Source organism: Pan troglodytes, chromosome 16 (genome assembly GCF_028858775.2).
Source record: "Pan troglodytes isolate AG18354 chromosome 16, NHGRI_mPanTro3-v2.0_pri, whole genome shotgun sequence".
In the NCBI taxonomy this organism is placed as follows: Eukaryota; Metazoa; Chordata; class Mammalia; order Primates; family Hominidae; genus Pan; species Pan troglodytes.
The window spans coordinates 54,693,828-54,720,849 of record NC_072414.2 but is presented as its reverse complement, the minus strand read 5'-3'; the positions used below and the strand labels follow the sequence as shown (position 1 = coordinate 54,720,849).

Below are 27,022 nucleotides of genomic sequence, written 5' to 3'. Positions count from 1 at the left end.
GCTGGAAGAAAACAACTGCCAACCTAAAATTGTGTAAGTGATATTATCCACCCAAAATAAAAGCTAAACAAAAGCATCTTTAGACAAACCAAAATGGAAAGAACTTGTCACCAGTAGATTAATACTAAGGAAAATAATGAAGGGAGTTCTTCAGGTAGAAGAGAAATGATCCCTAATGAAAGCTCCTGGAGACGCAGAAGGAACGAAGGGTGATGGAAAGGGCAACTATGGGAGGAAATCCAAATGAATAAGGACTATCTGGAACAATACTGAGACTGTATTGCGGAGATGAAAATATACCTAGAATTAAAACATAAGGCTGGGTGTGGTGGCTCACACCTGTAATCCCAGCACTTTGGGAGGCCGAGGAGGGCAGATTACGAGGTCAAAAGATCAAGACCATCCTGGCCAACATGGTGAAACCCTGTCTCTACTAAAAATACAAAAATTAGCTGGGTGTGGTGGCAAACACCTATAGTCCCAGCCACTTAGGAGGCTGAGGCAGGAGGCTGAGGCAGGAGAATTGCTTGAACCCAGGAAGCAGAGGTTGCAGTGAGCCAAGATAGTGCCACTGCACTCCAGCCTGACAACAGCATGAGACTCCATCTCAAAAAAAAAAACAAAAAAAAAGACAACAATAAAATAATTGAAAGAAAGGTAAATGAAGTTAACATGTCTCAAGATTCTTGCATTATGCAGGAAGAGGTAAACAGAGTAACTTAGATTTAAAGAAATCATAAAAGAATAGTAAATGAATGTACAACTAACTAATCAAGAGGAAGGAAATAGAATTTAGAAAATGCATATGAATCTGAAAGGAGGCAAGCAAAGGTGAAAAAAAGGAACTTACCATAGGCAGGCACAGAGAAAACAAATAGTAAGATGATAGACTCGAACCCCAACATATCAGTAATTACACTACCTATAAACAGACAAAATACTCCAATTGAAAGAAAAAGATTGTTACACCACCAAATACTCTCTGCCCTCCCCAAAGAACAATGACAAGCTCAGAGGACACCCAATCCATTAAATATAAGCATGAAGAAAAATTGAAAGTAAAAGAATGAAAAAAGGTATGTCATGCACACATTAACCAAAACAGAGACTTCTATGCAGAAAACCATAAAACTGTACTGAGAGAAAAGAAGACCTAAATAAATGGATATTCACATATTAGAAGACTCAATGATATAAAGAAGTCAGTTCTCCCCAAATTGATTCAATGTTATTCCAATAGTGGTTTAAAAATACTGGCTTAAGAAAACAGTATTTTTTATTATTATTTTGTAGGAATTGACAAGCTGATTTAGAATTTATGTGGAAATGGAAAAGGCCAAGAATAATCAACACTAACTTGAGGAAAACCAACAAAGTTGAGGATGTGCATTACCAAACATTAAGACTTAGTATAAAACTGCAATATAGTAATTAGGGAAGCATAGTACTAATATAAGAACAGGCAATTAAATCGATGGAAAAGAACAAATACCACAAACTGGTCCAAACATACATGTTCACTTATGTTACAACAGAGTGACACTAAAGATCATTGGGAAAAAGTAGCCTTTTCAATCAGTGGTGCTGGGTCAAATGGATATCTATGTGGAAAAACAATTAAATGAATCCTACTGCACATAAATAAAACTCATTCCAGATAGATCCAAGTTCTAAACATGAAAATCAAACAGTGAAGCTCTAGAATACGACAGAGGAGAACATCTGCATTAATCTTAGGCAAAAGTTTTAAAATAGGGCACAAAAAGTACTAACCATAAAGAAAAAAAGTATAAATTGGAATATATTAAAATAAAACCTTTTGTTCATCAAAAGGCACTTTAAGAGACTAAAAATGCAAATCACAATATACAAGAAATACATATAAGTAACAAAGAACTCCTATAAATGAGGAAAAGACAATAACCCAATTTTCAAATAATGGGCAAAAGACACAAACACACTTCACAAAATGGCCAATAAACCTATGAAAAGATCCTCGATGGCACTGTTCATCAGGGAAATGCAAATTAAAATCATAATGTGATACTATTGCACACAAACCAAAAGGGCTAAAGTTAAAAGACTGACGATACAAAGCGGTGACAAGGATACAGAACAACTGGAGCTTCCATACACTGCTGAAAGAAATGTACTGAACACATGGGGAAGCTCTGACCTAGGAAATCCATTCCTAGGTACACAGCTAGAAAATGCTTACTATGTTCACTAAACAACGTGGACTGGACTTGTTCCTGGCAGTGTCTTTTGGAAACAACCCAAATGCCCAAGAACAGCATAAAGAATAGCTATATTCATGTAATATAATACCATAGAGATAATGGAAATGCAAGAAGCACTGTATGTACCATAGATGAGTCTCACTAACATAGTGCTGAGAAAAAGCAGCTAGGCACGAGGGGCACATATTGTATTATTCCATTTACTTACAGCTCAAAAACAGGCAAAATTAATCTATGCTGTTAAAAGCCATGAGCGTTTACCTCTGGGGAAGGAGAGTGGGGATACAGTGATTGGGAGGGGGCACAAGGGAGCATCCAGGAGGCTGAAGATGTTTTTGATTCCTCGATCCTGGTAGTGGCTTCTTGGGTGCTTTCAATTTGTGAGACCTTATGAAGGTATCCATTTAGGATTTATGCTGTCTTCTGTGCATATATTATACTTTGATAATAATGCATATTTCAAAAAGAAGTCAAGCATGTTACTGTATAACAAAAGCAATGATCCATAACCCACTCCTCCCCTCTTCACCCTCACTCCTAGAGCCACTCAATTCCTTAAGCTTTCCTTCCATATATATTTTTAAGAAATGTGCTCATACTGAAACCTCTTGGTTTTAAAATTTGAGATATGTATAGACTTCTTACCACAATAACATTTCCTCATTGTATAACTTTTCTGCTTTTCTTAGAGTTGATGATTGTGCAATCTGTTCCTTATAGAGACTCCTGTTTAAGGAGTCTCCTACCTTCAGGGGCACCTGGCCTCACTCCACAGGGTTCTGCAGCACAACTCAGCTTGCTTCCTTGCTGGTTCCCCTACCTCTCAGCTTTCTGTTCACTTGCCTCTACCTGTTAGCACGCATCTGTCTCCTTCCATTTTCACACATTCCATTGACATCTTATTTGTTGTCATCTCTTATTCTCTTTAACCTTTTTTTATGCCTTTACTTTAGCGGGATTCCAGGATTCACAGATAGACCTGGAAGTCTACAATTACTATTTCTTTATAGTCTAATGGGGGTAATCCATAAATGGTTTGGGGGAATCACATTTTATTAGTTTTTGTGTGCTTAGTATCAAGCCCGGTAACAAGCACATGGTGCTTGAAAAATATATGGTGAACTGCTGGGAGAAAAATGTCACGTGTATTGTCAAAGGAATGAACTCCTCCTCCTCCCCCACTACACCCAGTGGCCTGAAGCTGGCCACAGCGGCATGAAGGGCGTGGGTCTCACCTGTGTAGTGTTCGTTGCCTTGAGCAGCACAGGTCAGCAGCTGTGCCATGGAGGAGCCCACCGCCTTGGATGTGCTTCCCAGGTCCTGAGCACATTTTTCCAGCTACAAGAATATTCAAGGAGGGAAAGAACGTAGAAGAAAAGGAACATCTGCTGAGGTCTTAGCATAATTTAGAAAAATCATGCAGATCAAACTTTGAGCCCTAGCTCTTTCCCACCAATGGCACTAAGCCGCAGCAGGGTGGTACAGGAGAAGGAGCCCGAGCTTTAGAACAAACAAATCTGGGTGCAAATCCCTGCCCCATGCCCCCTCCCCTCCCAATTACTAGCATGAGATTGAGTAAATTACTGAACCTCTCCAAGCCTCAGTTTCCTGAGGAGATCATAATACCTAGGCTCAGAAGGTTTTCAGAGAATTAATGTAGGCTCTCAACAAATGGTAGCTATTAGTATTATGCCTTTAGAAGCTAATTTAGAAAGTCTGCAACAAATCCTTAGCGAGAATTAATTATGGCTGGGCAGGAAGTGGGCAGACATCCAGCTGCACCACCTTCCTGGCATGTGGGACCATTAACATTGTTCAATTTGATCATTATACTTTGAGGAGTTCCAACTGAAAGGAAATGCAATAGAAATAGAGGGTTGGAGTGGTAAATGAGATTATGAAAATGGGCACAGTGCTTGCTTCCCATGAACAGCATGTTATTTTGCTTTGTAAACTGAATAAAAAATTCAGGGAACGAAGTCAGTAAAGGCCTAGGGTATGGATAATTATTTGATTACTAGATGAGGTTTTGGAAGAGAATTTCCAGGTATACTGCGAGAGTACAAAAAGGCATCAGAAAACAAATGCATTTTAAACCTTGCAACATGTTTTCCAAGAGAGGCAATGCTTTCCAATAAACATAGAGCCTGGTCCATTATAGCAAACAATATGTTACGACACAATACAGACTTTATTAGAGCAATTTCTTTAAAAATTCATGATGTTTTCCTGCATTCTAACTGACCAGTCTATGCTCTATGTAAAGATGGAATTACATGTCATGCCAGCCTCTCTTGCACTCCCTGGGGTATAGAACTTTGCAAAGAGACTTCCGGACCACTTTGCAAAGCTGTGGGCCCAGGAGGCAATCCCAGCGCTGTCATTAACTGGGTGACCTCAGTTAAGTGACTTAACCTCTCTGAGCCTGAGTTTCTTCTTTTTTACTATTAGGGGAACTTGATTTAACACATATTTTCTGAGTGCTTTCTATGTACCAGGCATTGTTCTACGCCTGAAATCCCCTTTACATTCTAAAAGTCTTCAGTTCGTTCAAAGAGCCAGAAGCTCTCAAAAGCACAGGTTTTAGAGTCCTGCAAATCTGAATTCAAACCGTGGTTCGGCTCCTAACTGGCAGATAACATTGGACAGAACGGTGACAAACTCTGTGCCTCTGTGTTTCTCATCTGTAAACGGGGTTAATAAAACTTGCTCATCAAAGTTACTATCACGATAAACTACACTGTGTGTGTACAGTGCTTCACAGGTGCTTAATACATGGTGGTATTTTACTAGCAATGTTCAGTCATGTAAGGAAGTACATACAAATGAGGAGGACTGGTAAAGTTTTAGCCAACAAAACTCTGACATAAGCATCAGGAGGTGTGGTAATATGACCACAGTAGACCTCTAGTGCCATTATTCCATTTGCAGTATGGCTTTCCTGTATGGACGCACTTTGCCGTTGTCCATCCTAGTGCTTTGCATTAAGTAAATGTTTTTTTTAAATGACTGCTGATAATCTTTTCTATGTGCATCATGATAGCCTCATTGCTACCCACTTCGTAAATAAAATACTTGAGACATAGAGGAGATATGGGACGCGTGCACAACTAGTTGATGATACAGCTGAGTGTAGAATCCAGCGCTCATAACTCCAAACCTAGTTCCTCCAGCTGCCCTGGGCATTCTTTTCAGAAAAAGACCACAGGATTAGAAACTTCTCAACATGCCGCAACTTTAGCAAACACCCTAACAACAAACGATTTAATAACGTCATAACAAAAGGTACACCCGCACCCTAGCTGGCTCTAACAGCTCACCGTTTCCCCTGGAAGTGGCTTCAGCTGGCTCTCCACGGCTGCCATCTTGGCATCCTGCAGTTCATTCTTAAGCGTCTGCACCGTATTCAGAGCTGAATCGATTTCCATCGGACCACAAGCTTCATGGGCCTGCCAACAGAGTTGGAAATATGTATACCCAGTCTGCTTGGGAAAAGTGTCCCCAAAACTTTTGCAACTTATAAAATGCCCTTCTGGATATACCCAGTGATTCTCCAAATCCAGCAGGAGGAGCAAGGAAAGCAAGTATTTTTTCTGAGAGAACAAAATCATCCTCAGTTAGAACCTTACTCTTAACTTCCTTAAACCATCAATTAGGTATGTTTCATAACTGGATATAGTAAGAGTTCCGGAAGTGACCCTTATCTGAAATGCACTTGCCTCTTAGACTCAGTGGATCATTTATTCACTGTGGCTGAGTTCTAGAGGTAGGGCACCTAGCACAGCCATGTGTGTACACAGAGTCATGGGAAAGATGCAGTGAATGAACAAATGAACACACCCAGGACTCTGGGGGCAAGTCTATGTCAACTTTATTGCTTCTCTTTACAAATTTCTAGATTATAAATCATTACTTTTCTGTACTGAAGATTACAAAATATTTTTCCCTTAGTAATTTATGAAAACTACTTTATCTCTTGGTCACGTATAACACTGATCTCCAAATGCTTTGATAACATCCCTCAATATACACATGCACATATAATTATATAAACGTGTAATTATTGATCAGTATACTAAATACTGGTATATTTTCATTTCTTTCCATTTTTAGATGATAGTAATAACAGCAGAAATAAATACTAATTGATTTCTATGTGCCACTATTACTCAAGAAGGAAACTGAGGCACAGAGAGGTTAACTAACTTGTCTAGGTCACCAAATTAGTCAATGACAGTCTGATTCCAGAGCCTGCACTCTTTTTTCTATTTTTTTGGGAGACAGAGTCTCACTCTGTTGCCCAGGTTGGAGTGCAGTGGCATGGTCTTGGCACACTGCAACCTTTGTCTCCTGGGTTCAAGTGATTCTCATGCCTCAGCCTCCTGAGCAGCTGGAACTACAGGCATGCACCACCAACCTGGCTAATTTTTGTATTTTTATTAGAGATGGGGTTTCACCATGTTGGTCAGGCTGGTCTTGAACTCCTGGACTCAAGCAATCCACCCACCTTGGCCTCCCAAAGTGCTGGGATTAGAGCCTGCACTCTTAATCCTTATGCTGCATATTAAAAAATATTGCTGGGTGCAGTGGCTCACGCCTGTAATCCTAACACTTTGGGAGGCTCAAGTGGGAGGATTACTTGAGCTCAGGAGTTCAAGACCAGCCTGGGCAAGATGATGAAATCTCATCTCTAAAAAAAAACACAAACAAAAAAAATTAATTGGATGTGGTGGCACATGACAGTGGTCCAGCTACTCAAGTGGCTGAGGTGGGAGACCGCTTAAGTTCAGCAGATTGAGGTTACAGTGAGCCATGATTGCACCACTGTACTCCAGTCTGTGCAACAGGGCAAGATCCTGTTTCACAAAAAAAAAAAAAAAATTTTCACAGTGTCTTCCTGTACCCAATGGACAGTCTTGCTTGAGTCCCACTTTAGGGGTCACTGCTTTCGAGCAGTGTGGTTCAATGTTGGTGTGTGTCTCAGACTCAGCAAAGAAGCTTGTGAAAATGCAGATGTTCAGGCTCTACAACCAGAAATTCTAATCTGGTTTCTCAGAGGCAAGGCCCAGGGATGTGCATTCTAATAAGCATCCCCAGGTGATTCCAGTTTAGACAGTACCACGAGCTCTCTTTGAGAAACACAGGTCAAAATAACTTTTTTATTGGCTACAGTCTAAAGCTCTGGATATTTTTATTTGGCAGTGTAGCATGCTCCTCATATTAAGAATTCAGTCAACTTCTACCTTCTTCTCTTACCAATTTATGAGGCTGCTTGTTTCTATAAAGGGATTGCTACAATGAAGAAAAGTGAATTCATGCTAGAACTTCATGCTAATACCACATCAAACAGAGTAGTAAATGAGGCCCTTTGGTAATTAATATGCTCCAGAGACAGAAATTTAGTTCTCAACTCTGTTCTCTTGAAGACCTTGTTAAGGTGAATGCTCCCACGCAATAAGTGAAAACATTCCAGGGCAAAAAAGATAATAAAGATGACACTTCAAAATAGATTTTCTGCCTATATAATTTGTTATTAAGTTCACAAAATGATACCTGGAATATATGATCACTTATTCTGGACTACAATTTAGCTGGCACTGAGACACTGATGACTACCATTCTCCCCTAAGACTTGTGAAAAATGGACCACTGCTTGTTCCAGGATATGGAAAGAGGAGGAGGAGGGGAAGTACACAACTCAAAATAGTTCAACGAAAGGCATCTGAAACCAAAAAGTGAATACTAAGTCTGGGAGATAGTGGCTAAATGCAACAAAAGCCAACCCACAGGGGCATCTTTAATAGTCATGCAAGTAGAATGGACAACTTTGCCAAGAAATAGGTTCAGCAGTGTTCAGGCCCTGGGTGGTACCCATGCCACCCCAGCTCCCTTCCTGACAAGTTAACCCCTATGACACGCTCCACTTGCCTTCTGCGAGGCGGTACGCAGCTCCGCCAAGCTGGTGGCCAGGTTCTTGGCACACTGGCTCAGCTGCATGGCTGCGGCCTGGTCACTCACGGTGGGCACTGCGGCTTTGGCAGAGGACACCATCTTGCTTCCAGGCTATAGAGAGATGAAAAGAAAGTAAGATGGCTCCTGGGCAGCAAGAGGTAGAGAGGAGAGACCTAAGCAGCGATGTCTCCACAGCAGTAAGAACTGATTTTGTCCTAAAAAAAAAAAAGGAATATTAAACAACTCATCCCCTATTCCCAAACTGCCACCTCAAGCCAGATACTCTAGGGCAGTACCTTCTAGGAATGTTTAAAAAAAGAAAAAAAGGAGGTGTCATGGAGGGTAGAGGAGGCAAAATTAGAATAGTGGCTTGAAATTCTCATTTAAAACCGATTTCAAAGAGAGTTCCTTTTTAAATAGGTTTCACTGTTTTTCTCAGAATAGCTCTTTATTCTGAGTCTCACGTACACTCAAAAGACTGCTTAGAAAAATGAAGACAGATAAATAAAACAGCTAACGTGACCTCGCACCTTACCTCACAAAGCAAAATAACTTCGCCAGTGAATGGACATCTATGTGCACGTACATATTTTTCAAAAATAAGATCACACTGTTCACTCTATTTCACAATCTCCTTGTCTCACATATCCTACCTTTTAAAGAGCTATATAATATTCCAGTATATGCAACTATTGCCATTTCTCAATTCTCTATTGTTGGGCACGTTTCCATTTTTTCCAATTTAATAAACAATGCTATGATAAACAGCTCTGCAGCTAACTCTGTACATATTTATAATTTTCTTTGTATAAATTTTTAAAAGTTGAATTTCTGGATCAAAGAGCATACATACTTTTAAGACTTTTAATATATATGTTATAAAACTACACTTAGAAAAGTTCCAACAAGGGCCAGATCATAAATATTAAGGACAAAAGTTAATATTTTTAATATTTAAAGAATTAATGAATATTTATAAAAGCTACCATGAGTATATAAAAAGCACAAACATAATTTTGCATAATAAAAAATAACTGAAACTTATGAAAAATGTTTAACATTGTGAACATCGGAGAAATGCAAAACCAAACAAAAATAGTTTTACAGAGCAAACTGGCAAAAACATACATGTTTTCTTAAGTTTAATCCCCAATCTCATAAAAGATATATTTAAAAGTATGCTCTATATAATGCTAAGTTGTAAATTTAGATTTGTTCAACCTCCTGGAAGAGCAATGTTATAACATGAAGTTTAAAATGTACAAACTTTTTGATCTGTCCATTCAATTTCTATTTATTTGCAACCTTCCCTTTTTCTCGTAAAGATCTGAGTATCTATAATAGCAAAGTTAAAAGAACAAAAGAAAAAGGGAAAACAAGGGCAGGGACAGAGTGGAACCAGGAACACATCTCCACGGCTCTATCTTAATGCCCTACAATCTTGTCAGGGTGGAGACAGTACCCACAAACGGCTCCAGGCTCTCTCCCCTCCCAAATGAAGAGAGAAATGCCTTGTCCAAGTCATAATCTGCAAAGTCCTAAAGATAAAAATAAGCTGTTTACAATCCTCTCTCTAGGAATTCAAGAAAAGACTTGAGCACATAAAGGTTTTTATCACATGTTATTCATGATGGCAAAAAATTAAAAACCTGTACGTCCAATAATGAGAGAAAAGTTAAATGAAGAGTATAGTCATATAACAGAAGATTATTCAAAATCATAAACACTCATAATATGTTAGATGAAAAACACAAAGGGCCTATATACAATGAATACCAATTTAAAAGAATACACACACACACACACACACACACACACCTGTGTTGTATATGTATGTAGTTAAAATATGAGGAGATATATCAAACCTTTCATGTTTTATTTCTGCATGTTAGAGTTATATAACTTGAAAAATGAACCAAATAGATGTATCACTGGGTCCTACAACTATCAGTCGAACTAGAAAGGGATGAGGAATTGACCCACCTCATCATATCAACTGCTTATGAGATACAAGTCGAGAAGAAGTGCTGATAAAGTAGAGAGATTTGAATATAAGAAGCACGTAAAGGGGAATTTTTCCACAACTTAATATTTTCGTTTATTTTCCTTAAAATGAATCTACCCTTCACCCCACAGAGACTGACAATACTAACTGTACAATTGCCACAAAGAACGATCGTATCTTTGGAGAAGATGCACTTAACATTTCTTTTCCCGGTCCATGAACAATGGCATTAGGATCTCTGGAAACAAAAACCTAAAGCAATGCCTGGTCCTAGGCTGTTCATCACAACTTGCAACATTTTACGTGTTTTCTTCTCTTTGAAGAGAAATAAATACGATAATCCTGAGGAAAAACGGATCACATGCCATCTCCACAGGGCAATTTCCCTGCATATCAGCATTTTGCATTGCCAAGCTGAACCCACCTCTCCTGAAACTGGAAAGGTAAAGAAGAGGCCTTCAAGCCCTGCCTACCGCAAAGACTTAGCTGAGGCTGTGGAATTCATTAACTCCTCTCCTTAAAGGGCAGCCCGTGCCCAGAAGAGGGCTCTGAGTGAGCCCAAGGTGACCACGGCCCTGTTACCTGGAGGAAGTTCTGGCTGGAGATGATGAGAGCCAGCTGGGCACTCAGGTCTTCAGCTTGAGCTTGGCTCCCCCTCACTCCCTGGACCAGCTGAGGGATGTGATCAGCCACTGCCTGCAGAAGGCAAGGAAATAAAAACAGCATGGCTAGAATGGTGGGATCATCCAAAGAAGCTAGAACTTGACCCAAGTGCGCTTTTTGGATGTGCCATCTACTCCCAGGGGACGCCAGCCCCAGACCTTGGATAGACACTGCACATTAAGCCAGCTGGGCCCTTACCAACACTGAATCCCATTTTCTGGGCATTTTCTCTACACACACTCTACCCTGTGTTCCTGGAAGTCTCAATACATTCCTTCGAAGATGATTGTCTATGATGAGGCCTAAAAGAATTTCCTTAGTTGCAACTCACACCATCTGGTTCATTGGCACTGCAAACCTAGAATCAAAGGATCTACACGATTCACAGGTGGTAAACTGAAGTGTACAGCCCCATGTTCAGAAGGTGAGGGAAATACTTGGATACCAGTGCATGTAAGTGCTTTGGCTTCTTACTTTGCAGGCACACATTCTGTGCCTTTGTGTTGCCATGGCCCCTCTTTCTCTAAGAAGGACTTCTCATTCTCAAACTGGAAAGCCCAAAGCCAGGGGAAAGGAGAGAGGCACGGCATTCTGTGAGGCAGGGCTGCTGTACAGTAATGGGCTCCTACGGTGCCTTGGGAGATGAGCCTTTTACTTTCTCTGTGTTCTGTCCCTGCTTCCTTTCTGTGCCCACACCTCCTTCTCTGGTTAATGAGGCTCTCAGAGGTCACAGCACTGTGGCCATCGTTGTGGATAAAGGTGCCCAGTGCATACTGGCCTGGTGACATATTTTTCTAGGACTGCTCCAGCACAAGTTAAAAAAAATATTTCCATGGAATTTTTCCCAGGCCCCCTTTAGGACTGCCAGTTCTGCTAGTTCTAGTCATTTGCTCCACTCTCCCCTCTCCATCTCAATCCTTTCATTTCCTGGTAGTGACACTCAAGACCTAGTATCTTCAGTCTCTCTGCAGAAGAGGGGCGAGAGGTCTCACTCATCCTGTGGCATGTCCCTGCATGTGAGCAGCGCATGCTCCCTGAGAAGAAAGTTTTCACCCCTGCTAGCAGCTGAGCTGAGGACCCAATAGGAGGCAAACTCCTCCACAGCAGAGGCCTCACTCTCAGCAAGACCCCTTCTCTATCCACACAGGACCGAAGGACACCAGCCCAGGACCCTACTATGTCGCTAAGGCTTTTCTTCCTGGAGTGCATTCAGTCCACAACAGCAGCAGGGCTGGCCTCAGAGAATCCAGATTCAGGAATACAGGGCTCCATCAGAAGCAAAGGCCATTTCTGAAGTGGGAGCAGTGGCACCCCTCACAAATGTGAATCATTTGGCAGAGATTTGAAGAAGCAGAGAGGGTGCAGTTGGCTCGCATAACCCCAACAGAGACAGGTATGCCTCCCAGCCAGCCACCACAGCTAGCTGCAAACACTTCCAGGACATGCCAGCCAGATGTGCCACCCACATGTGGGCAGTGGCTTTGCAATTGGACTTTGTGTCTGCCACCATTAAGAGGAGCCCTGGGGGAGTCAACTCCCTGGGCTCTTAGAGAAACCAACAAGGGTGTTTACTGTACCTTTTGTAGTAAACTGGCCTCAACTTAGCATCAAGGCCCAGGTGTCAGAAGAATAGAGACAAAAGAGCAACAACAAAAAGCACCAAAGCACAAAGTCACAGAGGCTAGACGGGATGAAATAAATCCTTGAGGTGCAATTATTAGAAAGCAGGAAATGAACCCTGCTCCAGGGAGCAAGGCTGAATTTGAAGTCCTGCCTCTCGAAGAAAGGCACTCTGGAAACTCAACACTTCCTTCCCATTTCAGAGCCCTAAAATGGCCTCGTCAATGATCCTCTTTGGCTCAGTCTCTTGAAAAGAAAATTGTGGACAAAAGTAGACAATGCTGGAAGAAAATCACACTTTCCAAACACAGGCCATCCACTTAATGGACAAAAACCAGACGTGTAGACACCTGGAACATGGGAACTGGGGCAAATTGGATTAGGAGCTTGGATAATCTGTCTTTACTGAACTACCAGGGGACTTGGTGTTCTAATGTTATCAGGGTCATCTGCAGCTGACCTGGCTCTCTGTGCACTGGAACCTCACCTTGCAACTCTGGACCAGCTGCTGCTGGGCCGCAGGGTTCTTGTTGGAAACAGCTGCATTCTGGGAGGCGGCGATGGTCTGTGTGGCTGCCGCTGCGGCCTGCTTGGCTGCAACCTGCAGAGGAGTGATAGATGAGTCAGGGTCTGCATATGCAACACACATGCATGTTCTACAGGTCACTTCCACCACAGAGTCAGGATAGGTTTGTTGCTCTAAAAGAACTCCAAAGAGCAGGCTTTGCCTTTTAAAACCAGTGATGACCCTAATCTTACAACACGCTATCTTCCTTGTGTTGACGTCCTCTGAGACAAGTGACAAAGACAGGCATGCTTGAAAGCTCAAGCTTTGAAGTTCATTTGTTTTTCTCAAAAACAAAAAGGATGATTCCAAGATCATAATGACACTGACAAGCTGCACCAAGTCTAAATGTTTGGGAAAAAAAATCTCCCACAAGCAGCATAGATGGTTCTGTGTCAAGCACAAATGCTGGTGCCCATGACTCTCCTCTCTCAGCACTCAGAAGCCTTAGTTCCAAAATGCAGAGACTTTCCAACCAGGGCACTTAATTGTGTTTACCCTCTTGTCTTTGTCCAAGAACAACAATGTTACTTTTCTTCCAGAATATAGCAGACTGCATATGGAGGGACTTCTCAGTACACAGGCAAAGGTCTCATCTTCCAAACTCTCAAATTTCAGTGTAAGGGTCTCCTGTGTGCATTTGTCGGACAAACTTTTTTTTTAAAAAAAACAAAGTTTTTGCCTATTACTATTTCAACTTTCTTTTTCAGAATAATTATTTCAAAAAATAACAAATACATTTCACTCCCTTCTATACCTATCCACCCAAGCCTAATCTCCACCTCCAGTCTTTGAAGTCCATATTTCCTATGGGAAGCCCTGACAAAGTCACTGACTCCAACAAAATATAAATATTTTCAGCAAAAGGTCCTTCTTGAATGTGTATATCCTTAAATGATAGAAAAAAAAATCTGGTTCCTCCTGAAAAGAGTCTAAATTCTATTCCTGAATGCTAGAAAGGATTCGAGCTTACGGAAGCAGTTTTTTCCAATTGAGTCAATGCTTTTATAGTACTCAAACCTTCAAACAATGATGTGAACCTTGACTTGGCTTTCTTTATACTGTCAACACCTTGTTCATTCAACTATCTTTTCAAATAACTCTTTGCAATTTAAGATGGGCATCCCAGAAAGGCAGCCTCTTTCCTTACCTCCAGTCGGTTGACAATTTTTTTCTTAATAGCATTCTGGGCAGCTGCGTTGGTTGCCACCCGGAGGCCTTCTGCAGCTTCTCTCAGCCTTTGCTGCTGGTCCTCATTCTCTGGGTTGGCTGCAGCCCCCTGCAAAGGCAAAAAATAAAGATTTCAAGTGGTCCAGCGGGAGACATCACTGAATTCATGCCTTCAGTATTATTTTTTTTTAGTAATAGAAAGCATTTGCAAGGATAGTCAAATGCCACAAGCAATATCATTATGATGAAGATGTTTCCTCATGCAACAAAAAATACCTACCAGGGGATGTTTCAAAATTGTATAGCTAAGCAGTTAGAAATCCAAAGTAATAATTAAACACTTGAGAACATTGCCTTGGTTGTCCATACAAATTAACCTGTGGACAGAAACCCATGGTTTAAAAGATGGGAAGATTAAATCTCCCCTCTCCCCATCTCTCCCAGGGAGAATCTTCTTTTCATTGGCATGAGACAGTAATGACACATGTCTTCATGTCACTCCTGAAATACCCTGTGGCACAGGTAAATGTGAAGGGGTAAGAGTCCAGTATCAACTCAGGTGGGGACAGAGGGAAGAGGGGGAAGGATGGAGGGAGGGCTCGGGAATGCCATTCAAAAACACTCCAAGGAAACTTTGTTAAAGAAAGACCATGCCCAGAAATTACATTCCTAGAGAGACAGAGTTGGAAGGTCTAGTATAAAGTCGAGATGGTATCCAAATGTACTGAATTAATGAGAGAAATGTAATGCCGTCAACCTGACAGAAAAAGAGGAAGGCAATATGCCAGTCATGCTTTCTTTGTCCAGCCCCACAGCCCCTTTTACTTTGTTGCTTTTAGTTGAACATGTCTTAGAAATCTAAGTGGATTTTATTTAGATGGGTGGGATTCTGAAGCAGGGGAAGGCTAATGGTAATGTAGAGAAAGGATATAATTTTAACTCTATAATAATTCAACATGCTCACAGCACATCCAGCCTTCCTCTCCCACAACAATAACAGTAGCAATCAAGATTTCCCTCACCAGGGCCTGAATGTTTTGTAACATGTGCTTGATGTCTATAGATCAATGAGTTTCTTCTTATGAACGCTTTCAGGCAATAATATTTGCTCTCAAGGCAGGGAGAACAGCACACCGATTTATCAAAAATCAATTTTCTAAACGTCTAGAGTTCCAAGTGGCCAATTTGCTAAACTTACCAATTTATAAGAACCTATTTCTTTGAGCTATTTATAAAAGTTATAGCAATGCATACAGGATGGAATAGTTTTAACAGCTGTGGTAGAATTCTTTTGGCAACCCTCTTGAATAGAATCTCCTATTCTTTCAAACTTTAACCACTCTCATAATCTAGCAATGAAAAATTTTTATTTCTGCATTTCACATATAAAAGGATTGGGCTACTTTTGGATTCTTTTGCAAGTTTATGAAAGTCATTTTGTTTTTTTCTGTTCATCAGGTATTTTCTAAGCTGCTCCTTTATATATGTCTCAAGTGCACATCAGCCTAATTTTATGTATTTTGAGCAGCTGGAAACCAGCACTTCTGCACTTCACACTGATGTGGATGCCTTGGGTCCTTGCTCAGCAATGTCTTTTTTTATGATGAATATGTATCAGATATGGGGTACTAATTTTGGCCTGAAATCTTAGTTACTAATCATGAAATATATTTTTTCTGCACATTAAATATAATCCTTGGAAGTCTAACCATTGCGTGTTCTTTAGCTTTCAACAAAATTCAGCAAATTAAAATATTGCTACAAAGACAAAATGAAAACTTTTAACTAAAAGTTAAAAGAATTTACAGAAACACTTAATGTTGTCTCATTTAATATAAATAACCAAAATCACATGAATACTTAGAAGAAACGAGTTTCTGGTAACTTGGTAAATGCAGTGAATTGGCCTGATAAACAGTCACATCAAGAAACAAAACGTGGCTGGGCGCGGTGGCTCACACCTGTAATCCCAGCACGTTGGGAGGCCGAGGCGGGCGGATCACAAGGTCAGGAGATCGAGACCATCCTGGCTAACACGGGGAAACCCTGTCTCTACTAAAAATACAAAAAATTAGCCGGGCGTGGTGGCAGGCACCTGTAGTCCCAGCTACTCAGGAGGCTGAGGCAGGAGAATGGCGTGAACCCAGGAGGCAGAGCTTGCAGTGAGCCAAGACTGTGCCACTGCACTCCAGCCTGGGTGACAGAGTGAGACTCTGTCTCAAAAAAAAAGAAAAAAAAAAACCGTGCACATTGGCCTGGCTCAATACTGCTTATGTGGCATTAGCATTCATCTTTTATGAGTTTTAATTTTTTTCATTTGTAAAATAAGGAACGGACTAGATTTACCCTACAGTTCTTTCCAACCTACCAAGTAATTTTTTATGAACTTAAGATTGCCTCAAATATCTATGTATAGACTGAGAGAGGTGGGGTAAACTAGTAAAACCTTTTAAAAAATTCAACTACTACATAAAACCCAATACATACATACACACACACACATACACACACACAGCATATATATATATATATATGGCTTAAAGAAGGGGGTTAATAGCAGAGCTTATTGGCTGAAACAGGGATTAGGAGACAAGGGAAGGAAGCTCAGACACTGTCCCTCCCTGGGTCTCTCTTTCACCCCTACCCACGAGGTGTCTCTAAGAACTCTCAGTCCCTCAAGTAATATGATGGACAGTTGAGTCAGGAGAGGTCCTCTACATGGCTCACTATGTGTCACAATACATTTTTTTTTTTTGAGACGGAGTCTTGCAGTATCTCCCGGGATGGAATGCAATGGCACGATCTCGGCTCACTGCAACCTCTGGCTCCCAGGTTCAAGCAATTCTCCTGCCTCAGCCTCCCTAGTAGCTGGGATTACAGGCATGTGCCACCAAGCCTGGCTAATTTTTGTATTTTTAGTAGAGACAGGGTTTTGCCATGTCAGTCAGGCTGGTCTTGAACTCCTGACCTCAGGTAATCCGCCCACCTCGGCCTCTCAAAGTGCTGGGATTACAGGCGTGTGCCACCATGCCCAGCCCACAATACATTTTAAGTGAAGTAACACACATATTAGGTTGAGATACCAATTCCCAAAGCCAGGGAGATGAGGTAAGATGTGGAGACACTTAATGAATCTATTTTTTGTTTTTTGTTTTTTTTTGAGACGCAGGTTTGCTCTTGTCACCCAGGATGGAGTGCAGTGGCGCAATCTTGGCTCACTGCAACCTCTGCCTCCTGGGTTCAAACGATTTTCTCCTGCCTCAGCCTCCCGAGTAGGTGGAATTGCAGGCGAACACCACCATGCCCAGTTAATTTTTTGTGTTTTTATTAGAGACAGGGTTTTACCATGTTGGCCAGGTTGGTCTCGAACTCCTGACCTCAGGTGATCCACCTGTCTTGGCCTCCCAAAAGTGCTGGGATTACAGGTGTGAGCCACTGTGCCTGGCCTTAATGAATCTTATATGCATAGAAATACATTTAAAATATTATTTTGAGGGCAGGAATTTGAAGGTGATTTTTATTTTCTTTTTTCACATTTATCTGCATTTTCTATTAATTCTATAAGCAATGTGTGCTAGGTACACAATAAAAAACCCAGAAAAATATAGCCTTATTCATTTAAAACAGTTCTCACCTAGAGATGCACATCGGAATATCCTGAAGAACTTAAACACACGCACGCACGCATGCACACACACACACACACACTGAGTCCTACCAGTGACCTTGTGAATCAGGATCTTTGGGGATGAAACTGAGGCATGTGCATTTTAATATGTTCCACAGGGGGCTGTGTATCAGACCGCTGGTTCAGAATCACTAGGTTTTGTAAGCATTATGCTATAGCACAGCTGTCAAAAAGCATAAAGGTAACTCTTAACTCCTCATCATTTTATAATATTTAAAACTGCAACTGGGATTTAAAGAACTGTAAAGTAGGAAATAGTCTACTGTGCAAAATCTTGATAATAGTTGAGAAGTCAAATGGAGGGCAAAAGTAACATTAAGGCATTAAGGAAGAGAATAGGTTTAGATGAATTTGCTATTGAAAAATCTCAGGTTTAAATTAGTCACCACGTTCAATGAAGCCAACAGTGATGACCAAATGGAAAAAGAGGCCTCCCTAAAGACGGCACTTTGCTACTATGGCTGAGTCAGTACCACTTCCCTGAAGCATTTCATTCAGATGTTCCATTACCTCCCTTGCCACAAGAACAGGGTTAGATGTTACAAGCCATATAGGTTTTAAGCAAACAAAAATGCACACTCGGATGACCATGCCCCATCTGGAAAGCACCTTCCAAATCCTAACACTTAATAGTGTTCACTTTTCATACAAACAAATCCAGTAGAATACCTTTGCAGCTTCCACCATGCGAGCAGTGGAGTCAGCTAAGAGTTTTGCTGCTGCCAGGAGCTTCTTCGAATTCTCCATGTCGATTTCGGCTTCTGCATCTGACCTCATGGCATTGACGAGGTCTGATGTGGCTTGGGCCAGAACCCGCGCCTGGCGCACCATTTCACCTAGAAGACAGAATAGAGGATGAGGTCTGTTTGTCTGCTTTTCAAAGGTCAGTAAAACCTCAGGAGCCACTACAGTCTTGTCTCTACTCCTCTGGTAAGCGGGAGCAAAAAAACTGAACCTCCATGCTCTAGTCCTAAGCCATGCATCCAAATTAGAACCCAAAATGAAAATATTCCCTGCGGCTGCCAGGATGCGGCTCCCCAAACACATCCAGGTTCAACCTTTCACTATGAGGCATAATCAGAACAGAAGCAGCCAAAGAGGAACACTATAAAGAGAGGGCAGGGAACAAAATTACGTGGATTTAGCATTAGTAAATACTTATTTAGAAAACATTGCTTTCTTCACTTTGAAAACCACTTACACAAAAGCGTCTATAATAAACTTTTTGAAGAATTGGCACAGAACAAAATTACTTTTAAATTCTGTATTAATGTGTAGGTTACCTAGCACCAGATGAGGGATATCACACAATCCATTCAATGTGTGCCATTTGGCCTTCGCTTATTAGCTTCATGCTCAAATGCTATGACTTGCCTTGGCCTGGAGTTTTCTCTGTCAATTTTCTCTCTGCTCATCCTTTTTTGCCCAGCACTGATTTTGATCTTGCATTATTCTTTGGTCTTATTGTCCCTGTGATTTTACTGAAATCTATTTTAATTTCCTTCTGGAAGTAGGAGGAGTATAACAACCAACATTAAAAAATAGAACGATTCAAATCTTCCTCTAGCAAGAAATCTTCCTCTAGCAAAGGTCATCTGAGAAGAATGCTGAAGCACTATAACAAAAAGGGGGAAGAAGAAAGCTTTTACTAAAATAAAAATGTGCTCAATTCACTGTGGTATCCTGGACTGGATCCCGAGACGGTAAAAGGACATCAGCAGGGCCAGGCGCCGTGGCTCACGCCTGTAATCCCAGCACTTTGGGAGGCCGAGGTGGGCGGATCACGAGGTCAGGAGATCGAGACCATCCTGGCTAACAGGGTGAAACCCCATCTCTACTAAAAACACAAAAAAATTAGCCGGGCGTGGTGGTGGGCGCCTGTAGTGCCAGCTACTCAGGAGGCTAAGGCAGAAGAATGGCATGAACCTGGGAGGTGGAGCTTGCAGTGAGCTGAGATTGTGTCACTGCTCTCCAGCCTGGGCAACAGAGCAAGACTCCATCAAAAAAAAAAAAAAAAAAAAAAAAAGGACATCAGCAGAAAAACTGATGAAATCTGAAAAATGTCTGTAGTTTAGTTAGTGGTTCACTAAAATACCAATGCTAATTTCCTGGTTTTTGACAAATGTGCTATCCTTTAGGGATGATGTCAAAAATGGAGAAACTGGGAAAGGTATATGGGAACTCTCCATGTTTCCTCTGCAACTTTTTTGCAAATTTAAAAGTATTTCAAAATAAAAGGATTATCAAAAACAAACAAACAACAACAAATTCAAATGTGTGAAGCATTCCTATCTTGTTAAATTATTTAAGGATACAGAAGAACACAAGACAATTTTCTAAAAACACCAAAACTCGTTATAAGGTATTGTTCTACGCTGGTAAGGAAGCACAAAAATAGATCTCTTACAGATTACTAGTTGGGTTGCAAATTGTGGGTCCTTTCTGGAGAAAAATTTCTTAAATACATTTAAAATAAAAATCTACCTACTGGCCCAGCAACTCCATCAATAAGAATTTACCCTACGTAGGAAAAGTAAACTATTTTTACAAGAATGCTTATTGTAGTATTTTTGTAAAAGCAAAATGAACTAACCAACAAAAAAACTAAATGTCCATTAAAAGATTATTGGTTAAATTATGATACCTACAAAAAATAGAATACTATGCTGCCACTAAAAAGATTAACATACAGGTGGACATGAAAAAAGTCCAGGTTGGGCATGGTGGCTCACCCCTGTAATCCCAGCACTTTGGGAGGCTGAGGCGGGCAGATCACCTGAGGTCAGGAGTTCGAGACCAGCCTGGCCAACATGGTGAAGCCCCTTCTCTACTAAAAATACAAAAATTAGCCGGGCATCATGGCAGGCGCCTGTAATCCCAGCTACTTGGGAGGCTGAGTCAGGAGTATCTCTTGAACCTGGGAGGTGGAGGTTGCAGTGAGCCAAGATTATGCCACTGCACCCCAGCCTGGGCAACAGGGTGAGACTCCATCTCAAAAAAAAAAAAGAAAAAAAAAGTCTTTAAGATATATAAAATGAAAAGGTTACGAATTTCGGGAATTTTGATGGCACAGTGGTAAGCTGGGTTTGGGGAGACTTACTTTTCAATAGATTATAATAAGGTGTATTGCGTATGTTTTTAAACTGACTGTATATTAGGTATGATGCTTTGGAATCTGAAAACACCCTTTTGCTGGAGACAAACTGTCCTCTTAGGGCTGGCCAATTTAGAGACTGCACAGGCTCAGCAGGGAACGTGTCTTTGATATGCAAACTAACCAATCCAGAGCTATTCCTCCTCTATCTGGCCCAGACACCCAGGAGACACTGCTCCTCTGCGTGGATCACCCCAGGGCCAGGTACCAGGTAACTAGCCACCACCTCCATAATTTAGAGCCTGCCAAAATTATTTAAACTAGCCAATCCTAAATTGTTTATTCTGCCCTGCATTTCCCAAGGAAGCTCCAATAAAGGCCATGGTCTAGGCCCTCCCCTTGCCTCTGTCTTCTCCCTCCTGACCACCCCGGTGCTCTCCCATGACCCTGTGTGGCATGTGGTGAGCCCTCCAGGGGACATGCAAGTATAATAAACTTCTTAAATTCCAAGCCTTGATCTTGTTTCCTTCTGTGGCTGCTCCAACTTTGCCATACCGTACCCAACACGTGCATTCGCAGAACAAAGGGGATTCACTGTAAATCTAACAAAATAACAAAATCTAACCATTATAACAAAAACCCAGTGAACTCTGTAGAAATCTGTAAGCATGACTATGGAAGAGTCTTATATCTTTTTCTGAGCTTCAGTGGGGAGGTCTTTGAGACTGAAGAGAACTTGCCCTTGCCAGTCATCCAGGCAGCCTTCACCTTCCCTATGGGTGAGCACCACCATCAGGAACATCAAAACCCACCCATCCACCCACCCACAGCACAGTGCCTTACCAGCGTCACCCATGGAGCTGAAGATGCTCTCGGTGACACACATGATGGTGTCAGTAGCCTGGTCGTAGCGGCCGATGGGCTCGCCTCGGCTGGCAAACTGCCGCACATGCTGCAGGAGATCATGGAGGGCCTGGCTGACCACGCTGGCCGCTGCGCTGACCTGCTTCAGGAGCTCACTATCGGTAGTGGCCGCCTGGCAGGCACGGACACAGTTCTCCACCGAGCGGTCCACCAGCTTCCCTGCTTCAATCAGCTGCTCCTGGCACACAGGGGAGCTAATAGTGGGGCTCACAACCTGAAGTGAGACAGGAACAGGTTTTGGGCACTGTGGTTGAATCCTGGTCCCTCTCCATGTGCCCCCGCAGTCCCATCAAATCCCTTCCTGCTCTGGGCCTCGGTTTCTTACTTACAGGACCACTGCTTGGTTTCTTACTTACCTGACCATTTCATTCAATGAAACCATTGCTTCAGTCTCACACGCTCTGCTATTCTACTTCATCCTTGTGATTTGACATGTCCCGTTAATTTATAACTTCATTAGTCACATGTGACCGTCCATACTACTGCCCTACTTCCATAGAGAGAAATTTCTGAGATTTCCCAATTATACCTCCTTCCTTTTAGGATCCTTTGAATTGAGTCTTTTGAGTTGGGATACAAAGACTACCTAAAAGAATTCTATTTCTATTCCCAGAAACACCTGAAATTCTGCCTCATAGTCCTTTAAAGAACAGGGGGGTTCTGTCAGTTCCTTGTAAATTCTAGCAGTGTGGACAAGGAAAGCTTGAGGGAGACGATGCTGCAAATCTTACCACAGGCTATTGATGCCAAGCTAAGCCAGATCACAGATCTACACAACATGACAGGCCATCAATTCCAGAAACGGACATTTCCCATCTTCTGCTGCATCATCACCGAGAGGACACATGCCAAGTAGAGGGGAAAGGGTATTTGGAGGCAGATGGACTTGAGTTGTAACTCTAGTTCTGCCACTTACTACTTCTGTGGCCTTAACCTACTAACATCTAAGGGCCTCAGATTCCTCATCAGTAAACTAGAGATAATGGTGCTGAATTTGCAGGATTACCGGGCAGATGTAATGAGGTGATGTATGACACACAGAGTGTGTATACCCTGGCAACAATTAAAATCCCCACTCGGACCCTGTGCAGCCTAGAAAGGGTTCCCATAAACTCTGTGGATTATTTCTGAACCCATTTGTAATGGGTACCACACATTGCAAGAACTATTTTTGCGCAGGTGTAAAGATGCACTGAGAAGTCCAAAGGGGAGACACAGCAATTTGCATATAGAAATGAACTAGTGAAAAGTACCAACGGCCTGAGGACTTGGGCAAAGAACAAATGATAAAAGCAGAATTCGACCGCTTATGCTAAAATCCTATGATCACTTAAGACACTTGAAGCAAGCTCTAAATCTCGGACTATTTGAACAAATTCCGCCCCTGCTACCCACCAAATGCCTGGAGGCAGGTAACAGCAGGTAATACTGGGTAGAAAGGGCCAGGGTGCCTGCTGGCTTACCTTGGCACATGCCACAAGCTGGGAGGTGGAGAGGGCACACTGGGTGGCAGCAGCAATTACCCTGTTCTGTAGGACAGTGTCTTCGGCCACTTGGGCAACATTCTTTGCCTTTAGTACCAACATGGCAGCTGCATTGGCAACAGCTTTGGCCAAACTCATTAAAACATCCTAAAAAAAGGGAATCAAAGACTATTCATTTATTTTTCTCTAATCACCTTTCACAGCCTGAAAATAAACGTTATTAAAATTCCATTTGATCTTTTTCCTTCAGTACTTTAGAAGTTTTTTTACTTTTTTTTTAAAAATGTCAACTTATCCTTAGAAGTAATTAAAAAAGGAGACTTGTGTCCTAATAACTCAGTCTCTTACATCCATTAAGTAGCATAGGTTTAAATCTAAAATAGTTAATTTGAGGGAAGGGTTATTATTTTAACCACTGATTCCCATTCATGCACTTATCTAACACGAAGTCTTGACCACGTCTCTTGAATGAGTGGCTGATATGGTAGATCAGGAGAAGTTGAAAACATATCCAGATGCCACAACATCATGTGCCATAAGAAGGTTATAATTCATGGCCTCCAAGTCATCATGCCCCACTGCAACTTGAAAATGTATCTTTTGGATTTCTACTTTGCATAAAGATCCAAGTCGTCATCAGAAATTTAGCCATATCTCTACCTCCAGAGGGCAACATTCGATGTGCACAGACACATAGCTGGCACCAATACCTATAGCTCAAGAGCCAAGAAATGCTCTGAACATGAGTTATTCTCAGTGTTCTGCAGCCTTCTGGGTAGGAATTAAATTATTACAGAAAGCAGAAAGAGAGCCTATATAAATACACTAGCTATAAAATGGTCTGACTGAAAATGCGAGGAGCTAGTTTATGCTTCAACTCAATGACTAGGCATTCTGCCTGCAGAAAGAAGAATCCTTTGATTGAGCCTACCAGATTTGTCACCCATCTGTTTGACCTGAAGAAGAACCATGGTTACAATTAATTTACTTCTTTGCTTTTAATACTGAAAGTAGTTTATTTGACTTGGAAATGCCTTCCCAAACATATGAGCCATTTTTATTTGGAACAAACATGTCAAGGCTTTTCCCTTCAAGGAAATACGGTCAGAAGTCTTTATTAATTCATCAGATGATAAAGAGCACATTTGATTCTAAATGTAAAGGGCACCCCACAGCGTCTTTACAGTGAGATATTTTATGAGAAGATACATTGGAAATAATATTCAGCCTGCACAATTTTCCACAGAACAAAGACTAGATACAATCCAGCTAAGCCAGAAACCCATGAATCTATCAAGTAAGCTGATTTTAAAATGGACAAAAACTAAGTGGTCTTAAAGGAGCAGGTTACTCCAGTCTTTCTCAGGTCTGTGATGTTTCCTGGCTATCCAAGGTATAATTAAAGCCCATGGTGCTGAAAGCAGAAGATCCCTTTGGGATCTGACTGGCACTTGTCTACCACACAACTTTTAGAAATTGCTCCCACTATGGCAAAGTTACAATTCCTGGACATCTATCTCAATGCTCAGTGAAAACACAGCTTGAATGTCACAAATTATTAAAAAGATTTTTAAAAATAACTTTCCAAAGTAGGTCATAGTATTCCCTCACTTGATATGAATTCATCTTTTCAGATGGGGGCCAGAATTTGGTCATATAGAATCATGATTGTTCTAAAGGGCTTTGTTAGAATTGTTTAAAGAAATCCTGTTCCTCTTATTAATTTTGTCCAAAAAAATACAGTTAGAAAAAGAATGTCATACTACAGCTATAGCTGCTGACAAGGCCTTTGTCAAAATTTTCAACAAGACCACTATTATATAGCCAGTGTAAAATAAATCTTTGTTAACTATGGGAACATGCAGTACATTAAGAAACCAAGAAAAGCTCTGAGATATGATCTCAAGAATCAGAAAAATAGAGTAAGAAATCCACTGTCAGTTACCCATAACTGGAGGAGGTTGCAGGATCACCTTACTGCCCTGGTCTTTACCTAGAGAGCTAAACAATTGAAAACATTCAAGTCTGGCCTGTCCCTGCTAACAAAGGCTCTGTAGGACTGTCACCCTGAACCTGAACCTGCTTCCTTTGCACATCTGAATAGAAACAAACATTAGGAAGCAGGGTTGACATTCACACACAATGAAAATAATCTGCTAAAGCAGGGAGAGGCAGGTAAAGCTTTTAAAAAATACAAGGTTGCATGCGATGTTTAAAGGAAGAATTGTGACTTTCTCCTTAACCTTCCTTGGCACTTTGGAGAAAACAATAATATTAATACTTTTGGGGAACATAAATGACTACGTCAAGATAATTAAGCCCAGTAAAACAGCAGCTGAATCTCATATTTACCAAGTTCCTAAATAGGTACCTGCCTACAAATAATTACCTGCCCTAATATAAAAAGTAAAGGCCAATGCAAGGGCAGTTTGGGGATACGGAAAAGGAAATTAGAATGGGGACACAATTAACTTGGGTTTAGCAGAATATATTGATGTGCAGTTCATTTTGATTCTAGGGAACTTATGCCCAGCCATCTCAGTGTAGAAATGGCTTCCAGGAATATTCCTACCACCCATCATACGAATTCACCCTCTATCATGACACGAATGTCTGTACGTTGAATGTCTTATTGCATTGCAGGATATGAATGAGTCCCATAGCCCAGTGCCACAGGCATGTGGAGAGTGAAGGAGAAACAAACACATCTATGGATGAAGGTTGAAGTTTCATGTCTCACAACATACATGATCACATATTAGTTTAACTAACACATCTTATGCTTATAAAATTTGGAAGTTCTAGATAAAATGGCATGCAAAATTGCCACCCATGAAGCAAGAAACCTGAATGCCAGACGATCTTTTTGTTCCGTCTATAAAATATTATAAAATCATTGCCAAATGAAGAGGTGGTCAAAACAGATGAAGTCAAAAATGCAGGAAAAAAGGTATTTAGAAGTGTCAGGTAGTTAATAAAACATTATGCTATTTTTCTAGACTTGGTGATATTTGTGGTGTTAGTTCATATAAGTTCGTAATTTTTTGTGATTTCTTCTAAGTAAATATTTCATTATATATATAAATTAATAATTCAAAAAACATTTTAATAAGTGAAGGCCAATGAAATTCTGTACAATTCCTAAACAGTGAACATGACACAGGATTTGGAAAAGGGCATCTTTCAGAGAACCTGGGCTAGAACTGTAACAATTTAATTAGGATATATTTATATATTACTTGCAAAATTAGAGACTTAGGAGGAGGAGTAAAGGGCACTGGCCCACCAGCACATAAGCAGCTCATCCTAGCCTGAACCACCCCAGAAGCAGGCCTCTGCGCCCCACCCTTTGAGGGACAGGGATGGAGGCAGATGAGCAGAGATGTCTGATGCTTTCTGAGCTGCAGTGAGGTGATACTGCAGACAGTGGTGACAGTCGCTCCCCAGAGGGCAAGCACATGTCCCTGGTATTGAAAAAGAAGGGTCACAAAAAAGACTTCCCTGCCACGCTTGTGGTTTTGGATAAGACACAAAAAATAAACCACCTTTGAGTACAAAGGAAATTCCCTCTCTCTCTCTCTTTCTCTCTCTCTCTCTCTCTGTGTGTGTGTGTGTGT

The 27,022-nt window shown here is 41.2% G+C and overlaps 1 protein-coding gene across 16 annotated transcripts in view; it reads right to left on the bottom strand.

Moving 5' to 3' along the window:
* The window catches only part of TLN2 (talin 2), a 450,464-nt gene that overhangs the window by 110,667 nt on the left and 312,775 nt on the right, over positions 1-27,022 (bottom strand). For 15 of the 16 annotated variants that reach the window (XM_024349234.3, XM_063794170.1, XM_054666988.2 and 12 more), the window contains 9 exons: positions 23,385-23,552; positions 21,841-22,135; positions 18,573-18,739; positions 14,196-14,324; positions 12,968-13,081; positions 10,780-10,893; positions 8,169-8,303; positions 5,561-5,689; positions 3,476-3,578 (listed from right to left, as the gene is read on the bottom strand). In XM_024349234.3, coding sequence (XP_024205002.2) covers positions 3,476-3,578; positions 5,561-5,689; positions 8,169-8,303; positions 10,780-10,893; positions 12,968-13,081; positions 14,196-14,324; positions 18,573-18,739; positions 21,841-22,135; positions 23,385-23,552 — 1,354 coding nt within the window. The remainder of the gene's footprint in view (positions 1-3,475; positions 3,579-5,560; positions 5,690-8,168; positions 8,304-10,779; positions 10,894-12,967; positions 13,082-14,195; positions 14,325-18,572; positions 18,740-21,840; positions 22,136-23,384; positions 23,553-27,022) is intronic. The other variant, XM_024349245.3, reaches the window with a different exon arrangement.